The sequence below is a fragment of the Loxodonta africana genome, chromosome 12 (genome assembly GCF_030014295.1).
Source record: "Loxodonta africana isolate mLoxAfr1 chromosome 12, mLoxAfr1.hap2, whole genome shotgun sequence".
Lineage (NCBI taxonomy): Eukaryota > Metazoa > Chordata > Mammalia > Proboscidea > Elephantidae > Loxodonta > Loxodonta africana.
Window position 1 is genome coordinate 87,657,698 of NC_087353.1, and position 25,779 is coordinate 87,683,476.

Genomic DNA, 25,779 nt, shown 5'->3' on the forward strand with positions numbered 1-25,779 from the left:
TGAACAATTTTCAATCTCCACTTAAAAGCAAACTGATACACAGAACATAGTAGTATACAAAAAATAATGATAATAAATTCCAGTGTTTTAGTACAGTGATTGCTAAAACGGGAGGATAAGCTCTACCTTTGTTAAGTTTTTGTTATCTCATTCCTCGTCTATCTCAGGAATTGTTTCTTTTCTGATCTCTATTATTCTCACTTGCCTGTCAGTGGAGGCTTTAATTACGTTTACTAATGGCCCAACAAGGAGCCCTGGTAGGGCAGTGGTTAAGCACTCAGCTGCTAATCGAAAGAAAGGTCAGCAGTTGAAACCCACCAGCCATTCCACGGGAGAAAGATGTGACGTTCTGCTTCCATAAAGATTCACAGCCTTGGAAACCCTATGAGGAAGTTCCGCTCTGTCCTGTAGGGTCGCTATGAGCCAGAATTGACTCTATGGCAACAGGGTGTTTTTGTCGTTGTTAATACCCCAACCAACTTCTTCATCCCCATCTCTGTTACTTGAGTACTGTGAGCTCTGTACTGCTCTCCCTGGCAGAGAGGAACTATTTCCTGTTTTTGAAGGTCCATGTAGCCAGCCAAGTTCAGAGCTCCTTGTTTTGCCTGTTAATACCTTGTTGATAAAAATCTCACAGAACTAAAGGAGTGTTCTCTCTTTCTTAACTACTTTTCTTTTTTTCTCCTAATGCTTCTTAACGACTTTCTTGGAAAGACCTGTTCATTCGCTGTCTTTTAAATTTCTAAATACTTAGTTAAACTTCTAATTACTTAGAAACAGGATGTGATTTTTTAAATGTATATTTATTGCTTCAGATTAATTACAGCATAACCAAATCAAAGAATTGTGACTTCTTGGTTTCTTAATTCCTTATCCTTTCCTTATTTAACTGGTTCTGGTCCTTCTACTCATCTCCCAGTATGTCTGTTTTTATTCCCATCCTCTCTGTATGCCCCCTCTTTTGTTGTTTCCCTTTCCCTTCTACTTTTTGCCTGTCCTTTCATTTTCCAACTCTTCTCCCTGTTGTCCCTTTTTTTTTTTCTTTCCTCTTACTTTATCTCCAGGTAATATTGTGAAGTCATTTTGCAGGTGTGTAGAAACTTCCTGGAAAACCGTGTCACTTGATTAACCTGTATGTTCAAAAGAAAAAGGTGCTATTTGTATTTTCTATTTATTGTGTCAGGTTGTGGAAACAGGAATGAGAATGAGGAGTCAACTTCAAAGACTAAAATTGCAGAAGATTCAGCATCACATGGGGAAACAACAGGAAGATTACAGAAAGCATTTGGAGAAAAACGTGAGCAGCAGGGCAGAATAACAGAAAAGCAGCAGAGAAACTCTGAGGAGAAGAATGGAAGAGAGAAGAGAGATTCGGGGCCAGCTACAGCCAAGGGGAAAAAACCCACCACAGGAGAGAGAGGCCCAAGGGAGAAGGGTAAAGGATTGGGAAGAAGCTTCAGTTTGAGTTCAAACTTTAATACCCCTGAAGAAGTTCCAACAGGAACAAAGTCTCATAGGTGTGATGAATGTGGCAAATGCTTCACAAGGAGTTCAAGCCTTATTCGCCATAAAATAATCCATACTGGAGAAAAGCCCTATGAATGTAATGAGTGTGGGAAAGCCTTCAGTCTTAACTCAAACCTTGTCCTACATCAGAGAATCCACACAGGAGAGAAACCTCATGAATGTAATGAGTGTGGCAAAGCCTTCAGTCATAGTTCAAATCTCATTCTACATCAGAGGATCCACTCTGGAGAAAAACCTTATGAATGCAATGAGTGTGGGAAGGCCTTCAGCCAGAGCTCAGACCTTACTAAACATCAGAGGATCCACACAGGGGAAAAACCCTATGAATGTAGTGAATGTGGGAAAGCTTTTAACCGAAACTCATACCTTATTTTGCACCGGAGAATTCATACCAGAGAAAAACCTTATAAGTGCACTAAGTGTGGCAAGGCCTTCACCCGGAGCTCAACCCTTACTCTACATCACAGAATTCATACTCGAGAGAGAGCCTCTGATTACAGCCCAGCCTCCCTTGATGCATTTGGAGCATTCCTGAAAAGTTGTGTGTAAAGGGAGAATTTGTCCACAAGCCATTTTCCCCTTTTGTTTCTACAATTATTTCAGAGATGTATGCCCATAGAGGAAAAAAGAAAAAACCAGCTTCAAAAATTAAAAAAAAACATCAAAGTCACACTTAAAGGATCCTTATAGTTACATCAGCAGTATTCTGCCTTTGTGTAGACTGGGGGCATGTAATTCTTCCACACGCCCCTGCAGGGAAAACGTAGTCATGCGGATAACCCACATGATATTCCCACACAAGATAAAAGCACGCACACAGTAAAATCTCAAGCTTTCAGTAGCAAGGATACCTTTAAGGCGCCACAACCACAGCATATGATGTGAAAGTCATTAAGATGGGCTCCATGAAAGTGATAGTGGGATTAAGAAGCTACTTGCTGCAGACAGGCCCTACTTGGCCAACATCTTTCTCAAAGAGGGACAGTTTAAAAATTACATTGGGACATGCTGCTCAAACTAGTTCTATATACAATAAATTATATGTGTGATCGCTGGTAGCCTACCAAAGCTATAGAAATCTAGGACGCTGATCAGTATCAAACCAAAGGTTTCTATCTCATCCTGCAAGAGGGGGTATGCGCACCAGTCTACAGTTCCAAAAGACTGCAACCAATGTAGATGGTTCTATCCTCATCACTGAGGTAAATTCTACTGAAATGGCAACAGCAATTCGAAACAAAAACAATTTCCCTTCTTGAAATCCCTAAAGCACTATAGCACTCCGCAATGCATTTCTTCGCAATTTAGCACTTGATCGTACACTGTCTTTTAATCCTTAATTGTTTCATGTATGTAAGTTTTTATCAACCCCCAAAAGAGATGCTTCAGTTGTCAAGGGATATGTTTATATCCTTCACAGCATTGAACATGGTGCTGCACACATAAGAGGCACTCATTATGATTGACTTCCAACAGCTTTCACGTTTCTGGTATAGTCCCCTGAAACATGGTAACCTGGCCCAACTTTTGACGAGTACCTTCAGTGCCATGAGACATGCTAACACTCCAGGGTCTAATGCTAATTTTGTCCTAAATATAAAGGGAAGATGCTGGTTAGCTGCCTGCATAGACTCTTTCTAAACATGGATCAGTGAGTAAATACCACAAAGTGGCAGAAGTGACTCCATTGTCACCATCTTAAAAAATATGAACATTGACTAAGGCCATTTTTCCGACATCTTTTTATAGCAAAGATTTTAGCCAGAATTCGCTTCAGTCAGCTGTGAACAACGTGATGATTTGGGCACTTTCTGAAAATTTGTAACTGTAGACAATACAGTTCAGAAGATACTTTTTTTTTTCCTTTTCAGAAAATGGAAAGTTGTAAGGAGCCTTTTTTCCACACTTTTCTAGAAACTTTGCAGAAGCATTTGACATCCTTACTGGGCAATTAGTGAATATGTTTTGTTGCTCTGTGAAGTTCACCAGCGTAACAAGATGTGGTTGGTTGTATCATAGTCATAATGCACAGTGTCTTTTCTGTTTCTCATCACTAAAGACTGAGGTGAAGTTAAAAAAAAAACTAATCTTCTCCATCATCTGAGCAGGAGGATGCGGTTGGCTGTCTAGAAGCTAATACCGGAAACTTTTCACATATGCACAGGAAGCTCAAGTATCATGGGCGATATAGGTAGTCATCAGGTCTCGAGTAGAGATGACTGCTCATGAAGACAAGCAGATGTTAATGGGAAACCCTGAAGAAACTTAGAAACGTAGACTGATAACAAACCTGAAGACTGTCATGACCCCATAACTGGAGAACCCCACATATCGTCTGTGATTTTCCCTTAAGAAACAACTAAAACTATCACTTATCAGTTGTTCAATGACCAACAACTAAAACATCCACGAGGCAACATGGCTTCATGGGAAGCCAACGAGGTGGGGTTGTATGTGGTCTCAAGGTTCAGACCAGACTGAAGTTCTGCACAGCAGTAATTCTTTGGCTTCATAACTTAAACCAAACACAACTTCCCTATAGCTTCCAGGCAGTTTCACCGTTGTTGTCTGGAAAGCCTCAAGTAGTAAGTCAACTGGTTACCAGACTATTTCTGTCCATCCAATTTAAGAAAAACAGAAGAGATACTCCAAAAGAGTACACCTAAGTAACTTTTTATAGTAAAGTGGAGGTAGAAGAAATACTTCAGGGATTTTCTTCAAAGAGTAAGCCACAGTGATGGTTGCATAGAAAATGGCTGCTGTTTTTGAGTAAGGACCTTTGCCTGCTAGGAGGCAACTGAAAGAGCAGGGACATGCATGTTAACTCCAGGCACCGGTCAAAGCACTGACTCCCCTTTGTTCTTAGTAAGAAAACAACTTCGGTCGGTCCCACATTGGCCTTTTTGTTTCCTTTCTTTTTTTAGCCACAGCTATATGCTGACATAATTCATCTGTATTTGTCTTTTAAATGAAAGTTAGTTAAATACAACCAGTGTCCCCCACATTGAATTCCCATCTTATTGGGGCATCATACTGACTGTGGGCTAGCCACTGGGGCTGCTTTGGATCTTCAGCTGCTGCACTGCATGAAGAAGCTGTCTGAAGTTGTATTTCTGAGAAAATCTCAGGCTGCGCCTGTTTATTAAAACTGTTTGCGTTGCATTTATTATCAAATGCTCAGTGCAAAGTGTAATTGGGTCATGGTCAAAAAAGGCCTGCAACGCCTAATCAGTGCTCGGGATAATCATTCAAAAATTTTGAAGTCCGTTAACAGTTTTAAGGACTCTATAGTTATTCATTGACATGCTAGTTGACCTAATGGAAGTTTTCAAAGTGTTTAAAAAATATACCCCACCCTTGCCAGGAAGAGAAGTATAAAATTCTTCAAGTTGTGGGGTACTTATTTGTTTCTACTCCAGCCTGGAGACAAGGCGAAAACCTGAGAATACAGATGTGTGAGGCATCCCAATATGTAAGGCACTTAATATTTTATTAAAGGCATAACAATGAAACTGATAAATATGTGCGGAGATATGAACGTGTTTGATACGTGGAACAGCTCACATATACGTCAGAGAATTCATTCCAGAAAAGAACTTCTTAAATGTGATGAATGTGGCAAAGCCTTTAATCACACTTCAGTCCGTAGCATCGAAAAGCTTACATTGTAAATAAACTTTATTAATGTTCTACGTGAGAAAAAATTTCATGTACAACACTCATTGAATTGACGGAAAATGAGTTCCATCCATATATTTTAATCATGTAATGAATTTCAGAAACACTGCAGAGGGAGCTCTCGATCTTGATAACTCCAGAGGATCTACGGAAGGAAAAAAGGTGGGGAAATGCTAAAAAAATAGCTAAATGTACAACTTCTTGCAGAAATTGTTCCTGTAGGTACTTTGTATACGTTTCAGATGGCCATAACGTCAGTGTCTGTGTTTTGTACCTCCAATTTCTGTTGTTGTTCTGTAAATTCCCTGTAAACAGGTTATATATTTTATTTTAAGCTATTTGACAGAACACATCACTGCAAAAGAATGAGTAGTGAAGAAACTGGTGTGGTTATAGATGAAAAGTCAGTTCCGTAGAACCGAGGAGGGGGAAAATGATAAGAAGCTTCATAATTTGATGCTTATCAAATCCAGGGTAGAGATTAGCAAATTCATTAGGAGAGACAAGGCACTAAAATGGAACAGTTCCTATAAACGTGTGCGGCTTCCTGAGAGTTTTCTCATCAAAGCCAGGAAGAGGGGTGAGAGGGGCTTCTCCACTAATTGAGAGTTGGGAGTGTACTGGAAAGTCCAGTGGGACCACTTAACTTGACCGATTCCATAAACCATAGTCCTGCTGCCCCTACTGACTCAAATCTTTATGCTTAGAAAATTTGGGATAGGAAAACACCCAAGTGGGCTTTTTCCTGGAAGATAAGCACAGATGCATCCAGTTGCTGGCATTGCAGGAAGTTTCCCTGATAAGGCATAAGAAGCAATGTGGCAGTATTTCCTTTGGCTGTGCTCCTATATACCTTCCCCAGGTTTATGAGTATTAGGAGAGAGAGCTTATGAAGCTTCACAGCTATGAGATTTTTTTTTTTTTAATTTTTATCCTAAAGTCATCTTTATTTCAGTGTCTAGTCATTTTAATCTACTCATCCAAAATTAATCAGGCTCAGCCTACGATACATAGTCATAGAAAACGTGTGTGAATTGGATTAACAGTATTAATATGTAGTCAAACAGTAACAGCAGTACTTAGAGGAGCCATATTTTTGTGTGTTCAACAGTGAGCAACTTCTGAGAAATATTTATGGAAGGGCTGGGGCTCCTCATCTAGAAAACTAAATGAAGCTCTGCAAACTGCTAAGTGAAATACAGAATCAGACAAAGGGAAATTCAGATAGATCTTTTCCTAGAAGCAGATTTCTTTTATTTCAGTTAACTCTTGAAACATTTAAGTAAAAGCATTGTTTGAAAGTTTTCCTAACATAGGTTTCACTTTTAGAATGGACACTACATGTAAAAGCAGTAACTTAATTTTGCTATTCAGATTTTTTTTTTTAATTATATCCGAAAATGAAATTGTCTCTTTTTAAAGCTTTGAAGAACAAACTTGAAGTTACAGGGAGGTAAGCCATCTCCAGTTCTGCAGGTCAAACAAAAATTTGGGAAATACTTTTGACATCCCATAATACAGCATGTCTTAATGTGACAACTTGGTTTCATACTGTCTGGTTCTATTTAATATTGGACACCACAAATCTCATGCTTTTCTCTGTTATAAAACAGTGGAAGGTAAAGAGCGGACATTAGTAGACTTCAAAACTGTGGTCGGTTGTTACTTTAACAGCTTTTTTTAATCTTTGAGATTCTTACCGCCATTTACCAGATAATCCTGACTCATCATACAGTAATCAGCAAAGTTATCTTTAAAGTTAAATTTTCACCCTCACCAAGCACTCATTAAGCTGTGAGGCTGGGCGTTTTAAAATCTAAAGAGTGGTATTGAAACTTGGATTTCATTCCAGTTTCAGATGGGAGTTTTATGTTCCTTTGGTCCAGGGAAGGGACCAGGCAGCTGCAGGAGCCCCAAATCACTTAGTCTCCCAACAAGGTTAGGTGCTTTAGGGGAAAGAGGAAGGAGGGTTGTTAGCAGCCTTATCCGGCTGAAAGAGAATAATAGGGAGACAGGAGAGGAGAGAAATTGTTGGGGGTTAGTACTAGCTTGCCTCCCCCTTCACCTCAGCCAGTTTACAGCATTCATTTGCTCTTTAAATTTTTAATCTGCCCTAGCAAAGACAAAGCATGTTTAGACTTAGAAATGCTTCTGCTAGTAGCAGGGGTTCTTATTTGAAAAATATATGAGGAGGGTGGGGTGGGAGGAAGAGGATTGTGATTATTCAGGAAAATCTTGTTCTAAAAATATATGAGTTTAGAAGTAAGGGATGGGAGATGTAAGCAAAATCAGTAATTATTTTAAAGTGACCATATGTATTTTTATTAACTTTTAGTTAAATATAGATTATTACCATCAGGTCAACATGATAAGCCTAAATCTATATAGAGAAAGCTAACTCAGGCATTGTCTTGTTTATTGTAGACTGGGTAAGACAGCCTTTTCTGTTTTTTTCAGTTCCCTATTTCTTAGTTTAGAAAAAATTAGACCAAAAGAAGAAACTTATCTTTGTATACCTGCAGAATTATTGCTGTTAAAAACTGGGTTTTTTTCATTTCAGTAGTCTGAAGAGTCCAGATGCTTGGTAGATGTTCAATAAATGATTTTTAAATTAAATTTGTTCATTTAAAATCCTTGTAACCTATCTAGAAACGTTTCTTTTGATAAACAATGGAATCTTACAGAAAAAGTTTTTTTGCTTGTATGTTTTAAAGCTAGGGAACTCTCACGTTAAAAAGAATTTAAAACCTTGATTGGGGCCTGAAGTTTCAATGATAAGAGAAGGGGCAGCAGAATAAAATTTATAGTCAGCGGTTCATTTTAGGAGACCGAAGGTGTCTGAGAAAGAAATATTAGACTAGTGAGGTTGGGGAAGGAAATTGTGGGGACTTGTAATAAATATTCTCTTTATGTTGTTTCTCTTCTGGGTCATGGTAAAACAATAAATTATCATCTCTAGGTGGCAATAAATATGTTCTTTGTCGTCCTTGGTTGCATAAATGCACATATTTTGGGTAAAGAGAAAAATATAATTTCAAAGTCAAAATTAAAAAACCAGAACTGCTCACAAACAAAATTCTTGCACAAATGAGCATTTTTGTGTGTGTGTTTAAGTAATTTCACAAAAGCTCCCTGTGAAACACCGCCTTACAGCTCTAGGTAGCTCCTGAGAGAGCACAGGATGGAAAAACCTTGGTTCCCATGGAATAAAGTGGTTTTTTAATTATCCTAAAGGATGTAACTTTTTTTTGGACTCTCATAAGATAGAAACATTAAAATAGCCGTTGACCAATTTATGGAATTTAGAAAACCACTGAAATGGTAGGTGCCCGTGGGTAGGTGCAGCTTGTAATCTGATAAGACCTTCAGATGATGACCTTTAACCCAATAACCTTATTTTGTTATTGCAGGATGTACTGAAACCAACTCAGTTTGGGGTTTTTGTTTTTTCTTTTTAAACAATTTACTTATTCACCCTATTTAAAAACTAGAACATAGGTACTAAGTGCTTTGATTTCTTCTTCAGTATCTTTAAGATTGGACTACTATTCCCTGTCCTAGTTTTCCAGGGCTAGGGTGGGTCACTATGAGTTGGAACTGACTCGAGGGCACTGGGTTTGGTTTTTGCTTTTTTTTTAGGGTGGAAAAAGGACTCCTCGGTGGGGCAAACAGGCGCTCAACTACTAACCAAAAGGTTGGTGGCTTGAACCCACTCAGAGGTGACTCAGAAGATAACAGCCTGGCACTCTGCTTCTAAGAGGTGACAGCCTTGAAAACTCTATGGAGCAGAGTTCTCTGCAACACATGGGTCGCCATGAGTTGGAATTGACTCAAGGACAGCACGTTTTAAGGTAGAATAAACAGAAGTTTAAAAAAATGAAAAAAAAGCTGGTGTTGTTAGCTGCCATCAAGGCGGCCCCAAATCATGGCAGCCCCAGGTACAATGGAACAAAATGCTGCCAGATAGGTTGTGGATCAGACCGTTATGATCCATAGGGTTTTCACTGGCTGATTTTTTTGGAAGTAGATTGCCAGACCTTTCTTCCTAGTCTGTCTCAGTCGGGAAGCGCCACTAAAACCTGTTCAGCATCATAGCAACACACAGGCTTCCACTGACAGACAGGTGGTGGCTTTGAGTGAGGTGCATTGGCCAGTAATTGAACCCAGGTCTTACACATGGAAAGCAAGAATTCTACTGAACCAGTTACCAGGTATCCTTATAACCAAATCCTCGTTCAGGTGAACTTCATCCTATTCTGTCCAGCTTTCTCAGCCTATCCCGCCTAAGAGCAGAACCTGAGATAAAGGCATTCATGTAGATGGTTTATTTTAGAAAATGATCCTAGAGAACAGGAGTGAGGGGCAGGGTAAACAGAAGCAGGGAAAGAAGCCTAGTATCAGGGTACGTTATTGAACTTGGTCATGGATTTAGATAACTGGGGCATAATCTCCCATGACCTTGTGGGATCAATGTAGGTGATAAATTACAATGGAAGAATAATTAAGCTTATAAAAAGGACAAGGAATGGGGTCTTAAAACCTCATCAGGAGCCATCTAAGATATAATTATTGGCCTCATCCAGAATAAAAGAGAAGGAAACCAAAAATTCAAAGAAGAAACTACAGGACAAATAGTCGACATGAACCACAGCCTTATCTACCCTGAAAACAAAAGAACTAGATGGTGCCTGGCTACCACTACCAACTCTTCTAATCGGGGCCACGATAGGTAGAACCCTGTGGAGTAGAAACTCAAGTTCCTTAAAAAAAAAAAAAAAAAGCCAGGCCTACTGGACGACTCCCTGAGATACTCTTTAAACCTTGAACTGAAACTAACCCCTGAGGTCATCTTGCATCTAAATAAATTGACTCAAAAAATATCACTAAGCACTGGGCTCCTTGAAAAAAAAAAAAAAAATCACCTATATGAGACAATTACTTAAAGATGAGAATATAAGGGGGCAGGGAAACTAGATTAATGGAAATGGAACCAGAGCAGAAATAATGAGAGTGTTCACACATTGCAAAGAATGTCATCAATGTCACTGAACAACTTGTGTAGAAATTGTTAAATGGGAACCTAAACTGCTATGTAAACCTTCACTGAAAACAATAAAATATCAACAACAACAAAAAAAGAACAATGAAGGAGTACAAAGAACTTGGTTGCTGGGATGAGACCTGGTTTTAAAATTCAGCTCTGCCACTTATTAGAAGATGGCAACCCCTGGGGTCGTGCAGTGCACAAGTTGCACAGTTGGCCCTAGTGGAAGGCACTGGGAGAAAGAAGACCCTTGCGGAACCACCCAGAGTGGATCACTGCATCCATTCAGGCATTGAGGTAAGTCTGGGCCCCCCTTGGGAGTCCTGGGAAGGAAGGGACTTTGCACAGGGGAGGGCTGGGCCAGATGCGCTCTGAGATCACTTTCCACTCTAAGATAATGCAAATCTTTTCTGTGTTCTTTCACAAACAAGGGAGAATCTACAATTGTAGGGAAAGACAAAGTCTTGGCAGGACAAAAGGCAAGAGGCGCTCTCCAGATATGGCAGGAAAGAAAAAGCATCTGTGATGGAGCCACATCCAGCCCTGGGGGCTAACATTAAAGCAGAGCCAAGAATATAGAGTTTTGAGGATTAATAATTCCTCTTATCTGTATAGCTAGTTCACAATGCACTCTCATAAACATGATACAGTATTTCTCCCAACCCTTTAAAGTTGCTGTCAGGTGCCGTCAAGTCAGTTCCGACTCAGCGATCCTCTGTACAGCAGAATGAAACACTGCCTGGTCCTTCGCTGTCCTCACAATCTTTGTTATGCTAGAGCCCATTGTTGCAGCCACTGTGTCAATCCATCTCATTGAGGGTCTTCCTCTTTTTTGCTGACCCTCTACCAAGCATGATGTCCTTTTCCAGGGTCCCTTCTGATAGCATGTCCAAAGTTAAAGTTGTTAGAGCAGATATTATATAATACCTACTCTGATACCTGCCTTACAGTTGTTAGAGCAGGTTTTATTATACCCATTTTCCAGACAATCACGGTGCATCTCCAAACCCTCATGTCTAATTAGCAACAGAGCTCCAACTATAAGCCGAAGGGTTGTCTAACTACACCACCCCACCTTTTTTCTCTTTTCCTTTAGCAAATGTCTTTATAGCTTCCCAACATGCTGTATGTGTGGACGGGGCGGATTATACAATAGGCAAGGTAAACACGGTGCTTACTTTGCTTACCAAATCATCTGTAGTAAACAGTTTCACATTTTTTCACATCAAAGATTCCGCTTCTAGGTATGGCTAACATCTATGTATCTCCCAAACCCACAGCACCTTCCTGCAGAATCAAAGCCTCTTTTCAAGTTGATAGTAAGGAAATTTGAAACCCAGTAAGCAAGTTAAACACAGGCTTACTTGTGTTTACCAATCTGTAGTAAAAGACGTGGTGAAACCCACCTGAAATTGTTCATTTACTACAGATTAGTAAGCACAAGTAAGCCTCTGCTTACCGTCATCTGCCCTTGCGTGGAGTCGATTCCGACTCAGACCGACCCTATAAGACCTATAGGGTTTTCAAGGCTGTAAATCTTTATGGAAGAAGACTGCCACATCTTCCTTCCACTGAGCTGTTAGTCTGTTCCGACCACCCGACCTTTCCCTCAGCAGCAATGCGTCACCATAGCTCCTGGAAGACCTCCCCAAAGCCTCGATGGGCGGAGGGAGGGCAGGCTTGTGACGCAGTTCCGGTTGCGCCAGTCCCGCAGTGTTCATCGCGGAGCACGAGCGCTCGGAGCGGCTGAGACTCAAGGTGAGTCAGCCGGCCCCGGCTTAGCTTGGTGGACGGGAGAGGGAGCTTTGGCCTCGACGGGGAGGGAGGAGCGGGCTTAGCACCGGTGGCACACACACCCCACTCACGGGCCGCGGAAGGGCTGGGGGAGGAGCCAGCTGTCCCCGTGCAGCCCCAGCTGGCGGGAGACGGCTCGCTGGATAATACCCCGAGAGGTTAACAAATGAAACCTTGGCTCTTCCACGTTCCGGAAATTTCTTTGTGTGCTCCCCGATAATAGCCTTCTGCCAGGCCGGCCCAGGCCGCCTTTTTTGCCTGGCTTTCCACCAGGAGGTTCTCACCAGTCTAATTGATGAGAATAGGCCCAAAGGATTGAGAACCCCGCGTGAGAAGCTGAATCTCGTTGCAAGTACCGGGTAATGTCGGGTTCAGGAAGAAAATAGCCTCCTTGGCTTTGTTCAGATTAGAAAGCATACGCATAACAGGGATCTGCTCAAGTTTGTAAACAGTTTTACAGAAGGATGATCTGGTGGGTGAGGTACCGGGAAACCAGAACTTCCAATTCATTTTTCCGGTTGGAACCCCTGCTGAGAATTTGCATTTTCACTACAGGTATATTAGAATCACAATCTACGATTTAAGAAGATCTCCAGGTGATTCCTGTGTCTGATAAATTTTGAGAAGCACTACTCTGCTAGTGGTTCTCAGAATTCTTCCTAATCTGCGACATTAGCATAGCCTGGCAACCTGTTAGAATGCAAATTCTCAGCAGGTGTTCCAACTGGACTGAATGGGTTTGAATTCCTGCAGGAAACCCATGTTATGTAAAAAAAAAAAAAAAAAAAAACTGGATATAAACTGGAGGAGAAAAGAATTAGGAGGCAGACAATTGCTTTCAGGTATTGGAAGGCTGCTATGGAGAAAGTATTGGTCTAGGACCCAATTAGGACCAGTGAGTGTAGAAGATAAAGTAATGCAGAATTTGGTTCAGCTTTAGGAAGACCTTATAACAATTACAACTGTCCAAAAGTAGAATTCTGTGCCTCAAGAATTATTAAATTTGCCTGCTTAGGAGTTTTCAGGTACAGACTGAGTGCTGTGTTAAGCAGTGGTTGGCAAGCTCATTAAATTATTAAAATTTATGATAATTTGATTTACTTATACCTCATTGAAGAATGAATTTTGGGCACTTGTAAGGGCACATAAACTTTAGGAAATGATCATGAAGAAGAAGAAGAAAAACTGGGGACAGAGCCTTCTGCCTATGATTGATCAGAAATTTTTGCTTAATGAGCTTGAGCTAAAATTCTAGGTAGCTTAAGAAAGTAATTCGCCATAGTTAATGTAGTCTCCATTTTCTAACCATGTGCTTTTTGATTTTGTGAACACTTTATTAAATAAAATACAGAAGCCCAGACCTGAAGGGCATCACTAAAAAAACCCTTTAAGACAAACTCAACATAACAAATGCGAAATTACTGACTTTCCTTTAAAAAAAAAAAAAAAGAAGAAGAAGAAACTCAAGGCAATTCATTATAAGGTTTTTCTTTATCTTTGCCAACCTGATAGGTGGAAACATTGTAACTTTAGTTTACATTTCCCTTGTTATGACTGCGATTGAGCATCTTTTCATTAGGATTACTTATTAAGCTGAGACTTGAAAGACAAATTGATGGAGCATAGGGAATGAGAAGAGAAGTGATGAGGGGAGGCAGAAGCCAGGTTGTGAGTGACTTTGTTTGCCATGCCAAGGAGTTGTTAAAGGATTTTAAACAGCTGGTGATATGAACAGATATATATTTTAATCCTCAGCAAGTAGTCTTTGAGCCTGTGGAGATAGAATTGCCAGACTGAAAAATGGCCTATGTGATTTCAAAGGAAGAAGCAATATTGTTATAACATTCCCAGGGAGTTAAAAGCTAAAGCTATTTGAAAAATTTTAAAAAATAGGTTTTGTATTATGTTTGAAACAGATCTGCTAGAAACTTTATTTCATTGGGCTGATTTTACAACAACTGCTGGAAGAGAATAGAAATTAAATACTATTGTATCTAGAAGCCCTGAAGGCGCAGTGATTAAGAGCTGAGCTGCAAACCGAAAGGTCAGCAGTTTGAATCCCCCAGGTGCTCCTTGGAAACCCTATGGGGCAGTTCTACTCTGTCCTGTAGAGTGGCTGTGAGTTGGTATTGACTCGATGGCAACGGGTTTGGTTTGGGTTTTGGTTTATTATTGTACCTAGAGACAAGGTCAAAACCCAAACCAAACCCGTTGCCATCGAGTCAATACCAACTCATTTTAGCAACCCTGTAGGACAGAGTAGAACTGCCCCATCGGGTTTCCAAGGCTGTAATCTTTACAGAAGTAGACTGCCACATCTTTCTCCCTCAGAGTGGCTAGTGGGTTCAAACCACTGACCTTTCAGTTAACAGCCAAGCCCTTAACCACTGCACCACCAGCGTTCTTTGGAGACAAGTTAGGCAACCTTTTTTTTTTTTTTTTTTAATGTATATGATCATAAAACAAAAGGTTTCATAATTTTTTCAAAGTCCAGTTAACTTTTAACAGTGGTCTGCTTCAACATCATAAGTGTTGAAGTTGACAGCTATACTTCTCTTTACCACCCCTCCATAACTGATCAGCGTTCACCAAAGCTGCTTTTTTCCCCCAATACCCCATATTTTCTACTTAAATAAACTTTTTGTTTTAGAACAGTTGTAGATTTATAGAAAAGTGCAGAGATAGACGATGAGTTCCCATACATCCCTTATCTAGTGTCCTTTATAGTTATCATCTACATTACTATGTATGTTTGTCACAGCTGAGGAACTGACATTGGTATGTTGCTGTTAATTAACCTCCACAGTTTATTAGAATTTTACTAGTTTTTCCCTAATGTCCTTTTTCTGCTCCAGGATCCCATCCAGGATACCACATTACATTAGTCTTATGTCTGCTTAGTGTCCTCTGGTCTGTGATAATTTTTCAGACTTTCCTTGTTTTTGGTGACTTTGGCAGAAGTACTGATCAGGTATTTTGTAGAATGTCCCTCAGTTTGGATTTGTCTGCTGTTTTTCTCATCACTAGACTGGATTTAAGGAGGGCAGGGGAAGATCGCAGAGGTGAAGTGCCCTTCTCATCACATTAGGAGTACGTGCTATCAACATGAGTTATCACTGATGATATTAATTTTGATCACCTGGCTGAGGCAGTGTCTCCACTATAAAGTTAATTTCTCCTCTAGTCCTTTGCATACTCTACTCTTTGGAAGCAAGTCGCTAAATGCAGCCCACACTCAAGGGATGGGGAGTTAAGCTTCACCTAGTACCCACATAAATTATTTGGAATTCTGCTGTACAGGAGATTTGTTTCTTCTTCCCCATTTATTTATTCAGTCATGTTTTTATATCAGTATGGGCTCCTGAACGTTTATCTTATACTTTGGGTTATAATCTAGTACTACATTATAATTCAGTACTACTCAAAAACTGCTTCATATGTGGCCATTGAGAGCTTTTGTAGGTTGGCTTCTGAGCCTTTTTGACATGCCCCCATTGTTTTTTCTTTTGAGTACTTTCTTCTTGGCACTATAAGAGGCTCCATGTTTATCTTGTATATTCCCTGCCCAAACCCTAGAATCAGTCAATTCTCCATTTTCTGATTCCTTTTATCAGAGAATGGTATTTAGAAACCAAGATCAGGGTGCTGGGTGTGCTCACTGGTACTGGGGTGTCATTGCTTCTAACCTCTCTCAGCAGACAAGGCTAGGAAATATATGTATGTATTCTAACCCATGTATTGCACAATAATTATTTCTGTGTTTGCCTATATCTATACTAAGCTAAACATGAGTTGTATTGGTGTATTTTTTAAACTTAAATTTGTATCGATAATACTATTTTTAAAACCTGTTTTTACTCCTTAAAAGTAGCCTTGAAGATCCATATATCACATTTATTCTTTCCACAAATACTTGAACTCCTGCTAGCCATACGCTAGACATTTGGAGTATAGTGGTGAGGTGAACAAAACAGATGGAAGTCCCTGACCTCAAGAGCTGATATTCAGCTAGAGTCCTGTTAAAATACAAATCAGTAGGCTATTGCAATGACTTTGACTTTTTCTCTTGAGTGAGACTTGAAGCCTTGACGGGTTGTGAGCCAGAGGAATGATGTGACCTGAATTGTATTTTAACAGGAGACAACTCTAGTTGATTAAACTCTAGTTTAATCTAGTTGTCTAAACGCTAGTTGATTAAATGACCTGGAGAAAAAGTAGAGAAGGGAGATAAGGAGTTGTGGGATGAGGGAGGGCAGTTTGTGATTTAAAACGGCATTCAGGGATGCCTCACCAAGAAGGTAGTATCTGAGTAAAGAGTTTTCAGGAGATGAGAAACGGGGCTGTGTGTAATCTGGAGAAGGAGCGTTAGGCAGAGGGAGTGGCAAGTACAAAGGCTCTGAGGTGGGAATGTGTGTAGCTTGAGAAATAATGTGGATGGGGCAGAATGAACAAAGAGGGAAGTATAAGATGAGATCAGAGAATTGATGGGGCCGAGATCTTCTGGGGCCTTTTTGGCCATTACAATAACTTTTACTCTTGAGTAAGACTTGTGTAAGTAAGACTTGAGTAAGGTTGTGAGCAGAGGAATGATGTGATCTGACTTGTATTTTAACAGGATCACCCTTGCTGCTGTGTTGTGCATATACAGCAGGGCAGGGTGGAAGCAATTAGGAGACTATTGCAGCACTCCAGGGACGAGGTGATGAACTGGAGAGGTAGTGTTGGAGGTAGTGAGAAGTGGTTGAACTCTGGATATGTTCTGAACATAGAGCTAACAGAATTTGCTTATGGGTTGGACATAGAATGTGAAAGCAGAGTCAAGAATGACTCTTAAGGTTTTTTGGTCTGAGTAAACAGAATGATGGAGTTGCCATTAACTGAGTTGAACAGGTTTGGGGGATAGATGGGAAATTCAGTTTTAGACTTGTTAAGCTCGAGATACCTACGGGACATCCAGGTAGCACTGTTAAGTGGATAGTTGGATGTATAAGTCTGGCATTCAGAGGAGAGGTACAGAGTGGAGATACAGATTGGGCACTGGAGAGCATGTTAAAATATCAGGAACTAAGGTGAGATTCTGAACAGTTTGTAGAGCAAAGTTAAATGTAATTTTAAAATTATGCAATATCACTTTTTAGGAGATTGGACATATAGTAAAATCAGAGTAGGGTATTCTCAGCTGACCCCAGAAAGTTTTGAACAACTGTAATTATTTTATGGTGGCCATAATTTGCACAATTTCTTGTGTTAACAGTGTGGCCATAAAGACTAGAAAAACATTTTTTTTTTTTTTTTGGGTAACTTTATGGTAACCGTATTTTCTTAGGTTTAACGTGTGGCCTTAAAGAACCAGAAAACTAAAGGAACCAATATCCCTGGTACACAGAGCCTCATCTTTAGCAAGGCTGTTTCCTGAGTCTGTATGATGACCAAGGTTCTGGGCATGGCTACAGTTCTGGGCCCTAGGCCTCCACAGAAGCAGGTGGGGCCTGTGATTGTAAAAGTCGAAGAGGGGGAGGAGGAGAAAGAAAAGTGCCTTCCTGGCCTGGAGATATTCCGCCAACGCTTCAGGCAGTTTGGGTACCATGACACACCTGGACCCCGTGAGGCCCTGAGCCAACTCCGGGTGCTCTGCTGTGAGTGGCTGAGGCCCGAGTTGCACACCAAGGAACAGATCCTGGAGCTGCTGGTGCTGGAGCAGTTTGTGACCATCCTGCCCAATGAGCTCCAGGCCTGGGTGCAGGAGCACTGCCCAGAGACCGCCGAAGAGGCTGTTACTCTCCTGGAAGACCTGGAGCGAGAACTGGATGAACCAGGACAAGAGGTGAGAAGGGGGAAACTTTCTTTTCTTCAAGGAGGTTAGGAGCATAGAATTCCAGGCAAGAGCAAGAGCAATAACAGCTGAATGGAAGTTTCTGCTGAATTAGACCATGTCTTCTTCTATCCTAAACTAACATTTTAGCCTTGGGGATTGAATGGGATGGATGTTTCACTTTTCTTTTTTCTATAAGTTCTACGTAGCTCTCCTAAGATTGCCAATCTAGTTCTTAAAGTGAATGGTGCACGAACTCAGCCATTCCTAATTGTTTCTAGGTCTCAACTCCTCCAAATGAACAGAGACAGCTGTGGGAGAAGATGTCATCTTCAGGAACATCAAAAGAATCTCTGAGCAGCATACAGCCACAGCTTTTGGAGACCAGGAACAAATATGAATCTTGGGAGCCTCTACATATCGAAGAGATTGATGAGAAGCAAGATTTCACCCAAGATCTAAGAAAGATCCAAGGTAGGAACCATCTGTCAGGCTGCCCCTCATGCCCTGGGCTTGTCTGGTTGAAGAAACAGTAATTCATCATTACTGGTTGTGAGGTGATTACCTAGACTAACTTGGGTGGTCTGGCTAAAGGCAGAAATAGTTCCCTCTCCCCTTCGGGTACATCTGTCTGAGTCAGAGTCCTAGCATGGAAACAAATGACACACTCTTAAAGGGGCAGTTGAAGTGTGTTTAATGAGGGGACTGTTTACAGAGGTGTGGGCAGATTAAGTGAACCAGTAAGGGATGGCGCTGCACCCAGACAACGCTGAAAAGCTGTTACTATCCATGAACTTAAAGAGATAAGAGGGGAAATCTCTTACCCAAACCAGGTGTGAGTTATTGCCATGAGAGAGGAATTACTTGATAGGAGCTGTGGTTATAGGCCCTGCAGTCGGGTGGGGAGAGAGCATAGTGAATAAATACCCTGACTTCACCCTCTTCCTGCCCTTAGATCTTCTGCTGGTGCTTACCATTGGCAGACCCAACTGGAAGCTAGAGGGCAAGAGAAATAAAATAATGCAGCCCTTAGGGTCAACCTCCTGGGGCACAGAACAGGGCAGGGAGTGGATCTGGAAGCACAGATGGAGAATAATCAGGCAGCCTTTCTGAAGCAATGGAAAGAGGCAGACATTTTTCAGAAGTCAAGGTTATATTAGGGTAATTATACTCCCCAGCTTGAATTTCCACAATCATAGTTTACAGAACAGTCTCAGAAGCCATAAGTGATAATCCCCTTTGTTATTTTATATTGCTGGTTTCAAATATACCTACATTTACCTGATAGTTTCAAACCAAGACTTTACTTAAATATTAGGTGGAGTAGGCCACTATTTATGTGTATGGTGTGATTTCATGGGTGTGGTCCTTGGCCCCAGACACTTACTGTGTCCCAAACACATGAAATTCCATCTTTGAAATAAGATTTTGAACCCTGTTAAAAATGACATTCTTAAGGGAGGGAGAGAGAAAAATTAAACTGTTAGCTAAATTCTTCACTTTTTATGATTGTTAATGTCAGTACTCCTCTCCAGGCAGTTGTCACTTCCCTGGAGTTATCAGAGTAATTAAAGATAAAAATACCATGTTTTTCTGCTAATAGCACACCCGCATAAACAACATGGACACACATATAACGCATGGAAATGGTAAACTTATACGGAAAAGTTCTGGTATGGTGCACCCACGCATATGCTGTCTGTCTCTTGACATTTCCAGAAGTGAATTCCTGCCTCATTCACCCTCATTCAGTAGTCCAAAAACTACCAACCTTCTGGTTAGCAGACATAGCGCTTAACCACTACGCCACCAGGATTTCCACTTTTGGTCATATTTGTGTAATAAAGGTATAAGCCGTGGTCAAGAAGCCGTGGATCGAGCTTGGCAGTGCCCGTAATTGGAAAATAACTGATGAAACCGTTGTTTCTGTTGGTTTGAGTTGATAATTACATCCCTGTCACTTTTGAGTCATCAATCCGAACCTCGAACCCACTGAAGCCTGTCCATAAATCACGTGCTATCAGTTGGAAGCATAGACAAGGTGAAGCCTGAACTGGCATAAACAGCATCAAATAGCTATCGGTAGGAATCTCAATTCAATGTATGTCAAATTCCAACTCTGGCTATTAATTGGAGGAGTAAACAAAGCAAAACTGATATACGATGGCTCTTGGCTCAGCACTTAAATGGGAAAACCTTATCAGATCATGTTAAGTGAAGCCATTAAGCTGTGTTAGGTTTGCTTATTTTATAGTCTAATTATGTCTTCTTAGTATCAGTGTCTTCGATCAACAATCGCAAGTCACCTTAGTCAAATGCTTGATGGGCATATAAAAGACTCTGGCTTCTTGTACACCTCACATTTGAATTTTGTGATCTCCAGTAGAACCAGCCAGTTATCAATTACATTTCGCACATTTTTTTAGTTTTTAGATGTAAATCTTAGAACCCTTTATGGTCATGGCAATAATTAAACACAAGTCCTGCACCACAGACTTCGACCTGAAAGTCGTTTTGAGGGCAGAAGAAACAAGCAACAGAGTGACAGGAAGAGTGTTTGAGGTTGCAGAGTTGTCTGTTTGCAAAAGGAGAAAGGAGAAAAAGGAGCTGGAGAAAGTGAATCCGCGAAACGTGCACCTTGTGGGCCCAAAGCGAAATGGCCTGAGTTGGAGAATGACTTGAAAGAGTGAATTCTCAACAGTGACAAAATCAAGCTGTCTTTACTGTCACAACGCAGATCAAAACAAAGCTTCTAGCAAATGAAAGAAGAATCCCAGATTTCAAGGTGGGTTTCAGCGGGATTTCTGAATTTATCAAAAGGAACAGCCTTTCTGTGAGAAGGAGAACCACTGAAGGCCAGCAACTTCCAGATGGCTCGGGGCAAAAGATGGTCAACTTTGAAGGGCTCCGGGAGTCAGATGATGAGGAAGATAATGAATGAGTAAACTAAAATGGCCTGTTTTAAGATAAAAAACACAATTTTTTCTGGTGGCTTTTATTTGTTGATTTCAAAGATACGGATTATCAAAAATTACGTTACAGTTTAAGATTTATGAAAGCAGTAAAACACAGTACAAACAGCATCTTACAGTTTTAGGCCTCAGATCATTTCTTACTCATTTCTATTTTTTCGTGCATCCGTGCTCTTCAGTTTCAATATGGCGTTCCATTTCCATCACGAGCCCATTCAGTTCTCCATTGGTTGCGCTTGGTTTAGGAAAATAGCCTACCTTAAATGAAGTTTCCATGAGATCAGTTTTGTCCTGGTAACATTAAATCCATTGGACAGAAAAAAAAAATGGAAATCGAAGTCAGGAGCATGTAAAAAAATATTGGTGTAGCGTGCTTATGAAAATGTGGGGGAGGTTGCACGGTTTGCAGAAATGTATAACGTGCACGTTATTTGTGTAAAAATACAGTAGCCAAAGGTGTATATAGTCAGCTTTATTTTCCATTTTCCTTGTCATAGACACTTGGCAGTACTACATGAAAGGGAGGGTGGGGAGGAAGGGTTTTCAGAGCCAAAAATAGGGTCTTGGGTTTTAGGATTCAGGTGGGGGACAAAAGGTGAGGTTCTTGGACCCACCTGAGGAAAAGGAAGTTGGCACTGAAAGCTTTGCATAGATCCAGGGCCTTCAAAAGGCTTAGTGAAGAAAGACGTACTGCAGAAACCTGTTAGAGAAGAAAAACTGAAATTTTTTCATTGAAATGAGCCATAGAAAAGTGGTAAGGCTGCACCCTGTCTAAGGTGGAAAACTTGTGAGACCCGGAAAAACAAGGCAGTCCCGTTGACTTCTGGCTCTCACAGGTTTCAGAGTATATATAGAAAGAAATGAGCCCACCAGCACAGGGATACAATACAAGTGCTCAGTCGTCTACACCAAGAAACTTGGAAGACAGTTACCTGGCCAGTCAACTAGAAGAGACCCGTATTTATGCCTATTCCCAGAAGTGATTCAACCGAATGCAGAAATTATCAAACAATATCATTAATATCACACACAAGTAAAATTTTGCTGAAGATCATTCAGAAGTGGCTACAGCAGTATATCAACAGGGAATTGCCAGAAATTCAAGCCAGATTCAGAAGAGGACGTGGAACCAGGGATAGCATTGGTGATGTCAGATGGATCCTGGCTGAAAGCAGAGAATACCAGAAAGATGTTTACCTGTGTTTTATTGATTCTGCAAAGGCATTCAGCTGTGTGCATCATAACAAACTATGGATAACATTGCAAGGATGGGAATTCCAGAACACTTAACTGTGCTCATGAGGAACCAGTACATAGATTAAGAGGCAGTAGTTCCAGTAGAATAAGGGGATACTGTGTGGTTTAAAGTCAGGAAAGGTGTGCGTCAGTGTTGTATCCTTTCACCAAACCTATTCAGTCTGTGTACTGAGCAAGTAATCTGAGAAGCTGGACTGTATGAAGAAGAATGGGGCATCAGGGTTGGAGGAAGACTCATTAATGCTGTGTGTTATGCAGATGACACATCCTTATTTGCTGAAAGTGAAGAGGATTTGAAGCACTTACTGATGAAGATCAAAGACCATAGCCTTCGATATAGATTACACCTCTACGTAAAACAAAAATCCTCACAACTGAACCAGCAAGCAACATCAAGATAAAAGGAGAAAAGATTGAAGTTGTCAAGGATCTCATTTTGCTTGGATCTACGGTCAACACCCATGGAAGCAGCTGTCAAGAAATCCAAAGACGCATTGCATTGGGCAAATCTGCTGCAAAAGACCTCTTTAAAGTGTTGAAAAGCAAAGATGTCACCTTCAAGACTTTAGGTGCACCTGACCCAAGCCATTGTTTTTTCAATTGCCTCATGTGCACAGGAAAGCTGGACAATGGATGAGGAAGACAAAAGAACTGATGATGCCCTTGAATTGTGGTGTTGGCAAAGAATATTGAGTATACCATGGAGTACCAAAAGAATGAACAAATCTGTCTTGGAAGAAGTACAACCAGAATGCTCCTTAGAAGGAAAGATGGTGAGACTGTGTCTCACATACTTTGTACATGTTACCAGAAGGGATCAGTCCCTAGAGAAGGACATCATGCTTGGTAAAGTAGAGGGTCAGGGAAAAAGAAGACTCTCAATGAGATGGATTGACACAGTGGCTGCAACAATGGGGTCAAGCATGACAACGATTGTGAGAATGGCGCAGGACGGGACAGTGTTTTGTTCTGTTGTACATAGGATCACTATGTGTTGGAACCAACTCGGAGGCACATAACAACAACAACAACTCAACTGGTATTCTGTTAATTCCTGAGGCCTTCTTTTTTGCCATTGCCTTTAGCATGGACCTCTTCCATCAGATGTTCGTCATCATGTACAACCTCCTGGAATGGTTGAATGTCAACCGATTCTTTTTGGTAGTGATTCTGTATTCCTTCCATCTTCTATTGATGTTTCCTGCATCATTTAATATTTTCCTCCATAGAATCCTTCAAAATTACAACTTGAGGCTTGAATTTTTTCTTCAGCTTGAGAGATGCTGAGTGTGTTCTTCACTTTTGGTTTTCTATCAACAGGTTTTTGCACATTTCATTATAATACTCCAACTCCTAACGACCCTACAGAACAGAGTAGAACTGCCCCATAGGGTTTCCAAGGAAAGGCTGGTAGATTTGAACTGCTGACCTTTTGGTTAGCAGCTGAGGTCTTAACTACTATGCCACCAGGGCCCCACTCTATCATTTAAGGGCTTATAAATCTATAGGAGAGTCTGCCCACTGAGGAATGCAGGGTTTTCTCCTTAAACGAGTTCACAGAGTCTTTGTGAAATTGTAATCTTGATAAATTAATGGTATTCCTCACTGCCTTCTATTGTTTTCCCAATTTAAACTGTCACACTTGGATTTCCTATGTGCTCTCCCCTCATGAATTCCAAATTGAAGCAATATGACCACAGTATATCTTGCGATAGAAGTAGTCTCTAGTTCATGTCTGTATTAAAAAATTCATCTTTGCAGATTGCAGAACCTAATTAAATATTAGAATATATTTGGATTGTTTTCATGTTAATATACATAAACAGTATTCTGCTTGGGCTTGTCTTCTACTCTTCAGCCTGTTGTCGTTAGGTGCCATCAAGTCGGTTCCAACTCATAGTGACCCTATGTACAACAGAAGAAAACACTGCCTAGTCATCGTGTGCCATTCTCAGTCCTTGCTATGCTTGAGCCTGTCATTCCAGTCACTGTGTCAATCCATCTTGTTGAGGGTCTCCCTTTCTTCCCTTGACCCTCTGCTTTACCAAGCATGACATCCTTCTCCAGGGACTGATCCCGTGTCCAAAGTACTTGAGACAAAATCTTGCCCATCCTTCTAAGGAGCCTTCTGGCTGTACTTCTTCCAAGACAGATTTGTTCATTCTTCTGGCAGTCCATGGTATATTCAGTCTTCTTTGCCAGCACCATAATTAAAAGGCATCAATTCTTCTTCAGTCTTCATTGTCCAGCTTTCGCATGCATGTGAGGTGATTGAGAACACCATGGATTGGGTCAGGTGCACCTTAGTTCTTAAAGTGACATCTTTGCTTTTTAACACTTCAAAGAGGTCTTTTGCAGCAGATTTGCCTGATGCAGTACGTCATCTGATTTCTTGGCTACTGCTTCTGTGGGTGTTGATGGTGGATCCAAGAAGATGAAATCCTCATAACTTCAGTATATTCTCTGTTTATCATGATGTTGTTTATTGGTTCAGTTGTGAGGATTTCTGTTATCTTTATGTTGAGGTATAATCCATACTGGAGGCTGTGGTCTCTGATCTTCATTAGTAAGTGCTTCAGGTCCTCTTTGCTCTCAGCAAGCAAGATTTTGTTTGCGTATTGCAGGTTGTTAATGAGTCTTCCTCCAGTCCTGATGCTGCATTCTTCTTCATGTAGTCCAGCTTCTCGGGTTATTTGCTCTGCATACAGATTGAATAAGTATGGTGAAAGAATACAACCCCGACACACACCTTTCCTGATTTTAAACCATGCAGTATCCCCTTGTTTTGTTCGAATGATGGGCTCTTTGTCTAAGTACAGGTTCTTCTTGAGCACCAAAAAAAAAAAAAATTGTTCTGGAATTCCCCGTTCTTTGCAGTATTATCCCCTAATTTGTTATGATCCACACAGTCAAATGCCTTTGCCTAGTCAATAAAATACAGGTAAACATCTTTCTGGTATTCTCTGCTTTTAGCCATGGTCCATCTGCCATCAGCAATGGTATCCCTTGTTCCATGCTCTCTTCTGAATCCAGCTTGAATTTCTGGCAGTTTCCTGTCAATACATACTGCTATAACTGCTTTTGAATGATCTTCAGCAAAATTTTACTTGCGTGTGATATTAATGATCTTGTTCAATAATTTCCGCGTTCTGTTGGATCTCCTTTCTTTGGAATGAATACAAATATGGATCTCTTCCAGCCAGTTGGCCAGATGGCTGTCTTCCAAATTTCTCGGCATAGATGAGTAAGCAGTTCAGCTTTTGGAAGGCAGAGCTGAAGTCCAGGGCTCAGAGACCTCCACCCAGAATCCAGGGAGTGTGGTCAACAACAGAGTCTGGAGGGCAGGGCCATTGCCTAAATGGTCTCAGAGAACAGAGGATTATTTTCAAGCCTTGAGAGCTAATGTAATGTGTTCTGCTGACTTGTTTGGTGCCTGTTATCTGTTCTTTTCTCCAAATTCTGCCATTTGTAGTGGAAATATCTACCTTGTGCCTGTCCCACCATTGTATTTTGGAAGAAGATTACTTGTATTCTGGATTTCATAGATGAAGAGGAATTTTTGAATTTTGGACTTGGAGTTGATTTAAGACTTTTACTATGATATAATGGGGTGAATTGTTTTACATGTGGCAAGGACATGAATTTTGGGGGGCCAACGTGTGTGATGTTGTGGATTAAATTGTGTCCCTGAAAAA

General features: G+C 40.7%; 1 protein-coding gene across 9 annotated transcripts in view; it reads left to right on the forward strand.

The window, feature by feature from the left end:
* Positions 1 to 25,779, forward strand: part of ZKSCAN1 (zinc finger with KRAB and SCAN domains 1) — a 77,201-nt gene that overhangs the window by 41,422 nt on the left and 10,000 nt on the right. For 8 of the 9 annotated variants that reach the window (XM_023541715.2, XM_023541717.2, XM_064294865.1 and 5 more), the window contains one exon: positions 1,184 to 10,424. In XM_023541715.2, the coding sequence (XP_023397483.1) occupies positions 1,184 to 2,076 (893 nt within the window). In that variant the 3' untranslated portion in view covers positions 2,077 to 10,424. Of the gene's footprint in view, positions 1 to 1,183; positions 12,008 to 17,369; positions 17,868 to 18,136; positions 18,330 to 25,779 lie in introns of those variants that run through there. The other variant, XM_010601817.3, reaches the window with a different exon arrangement.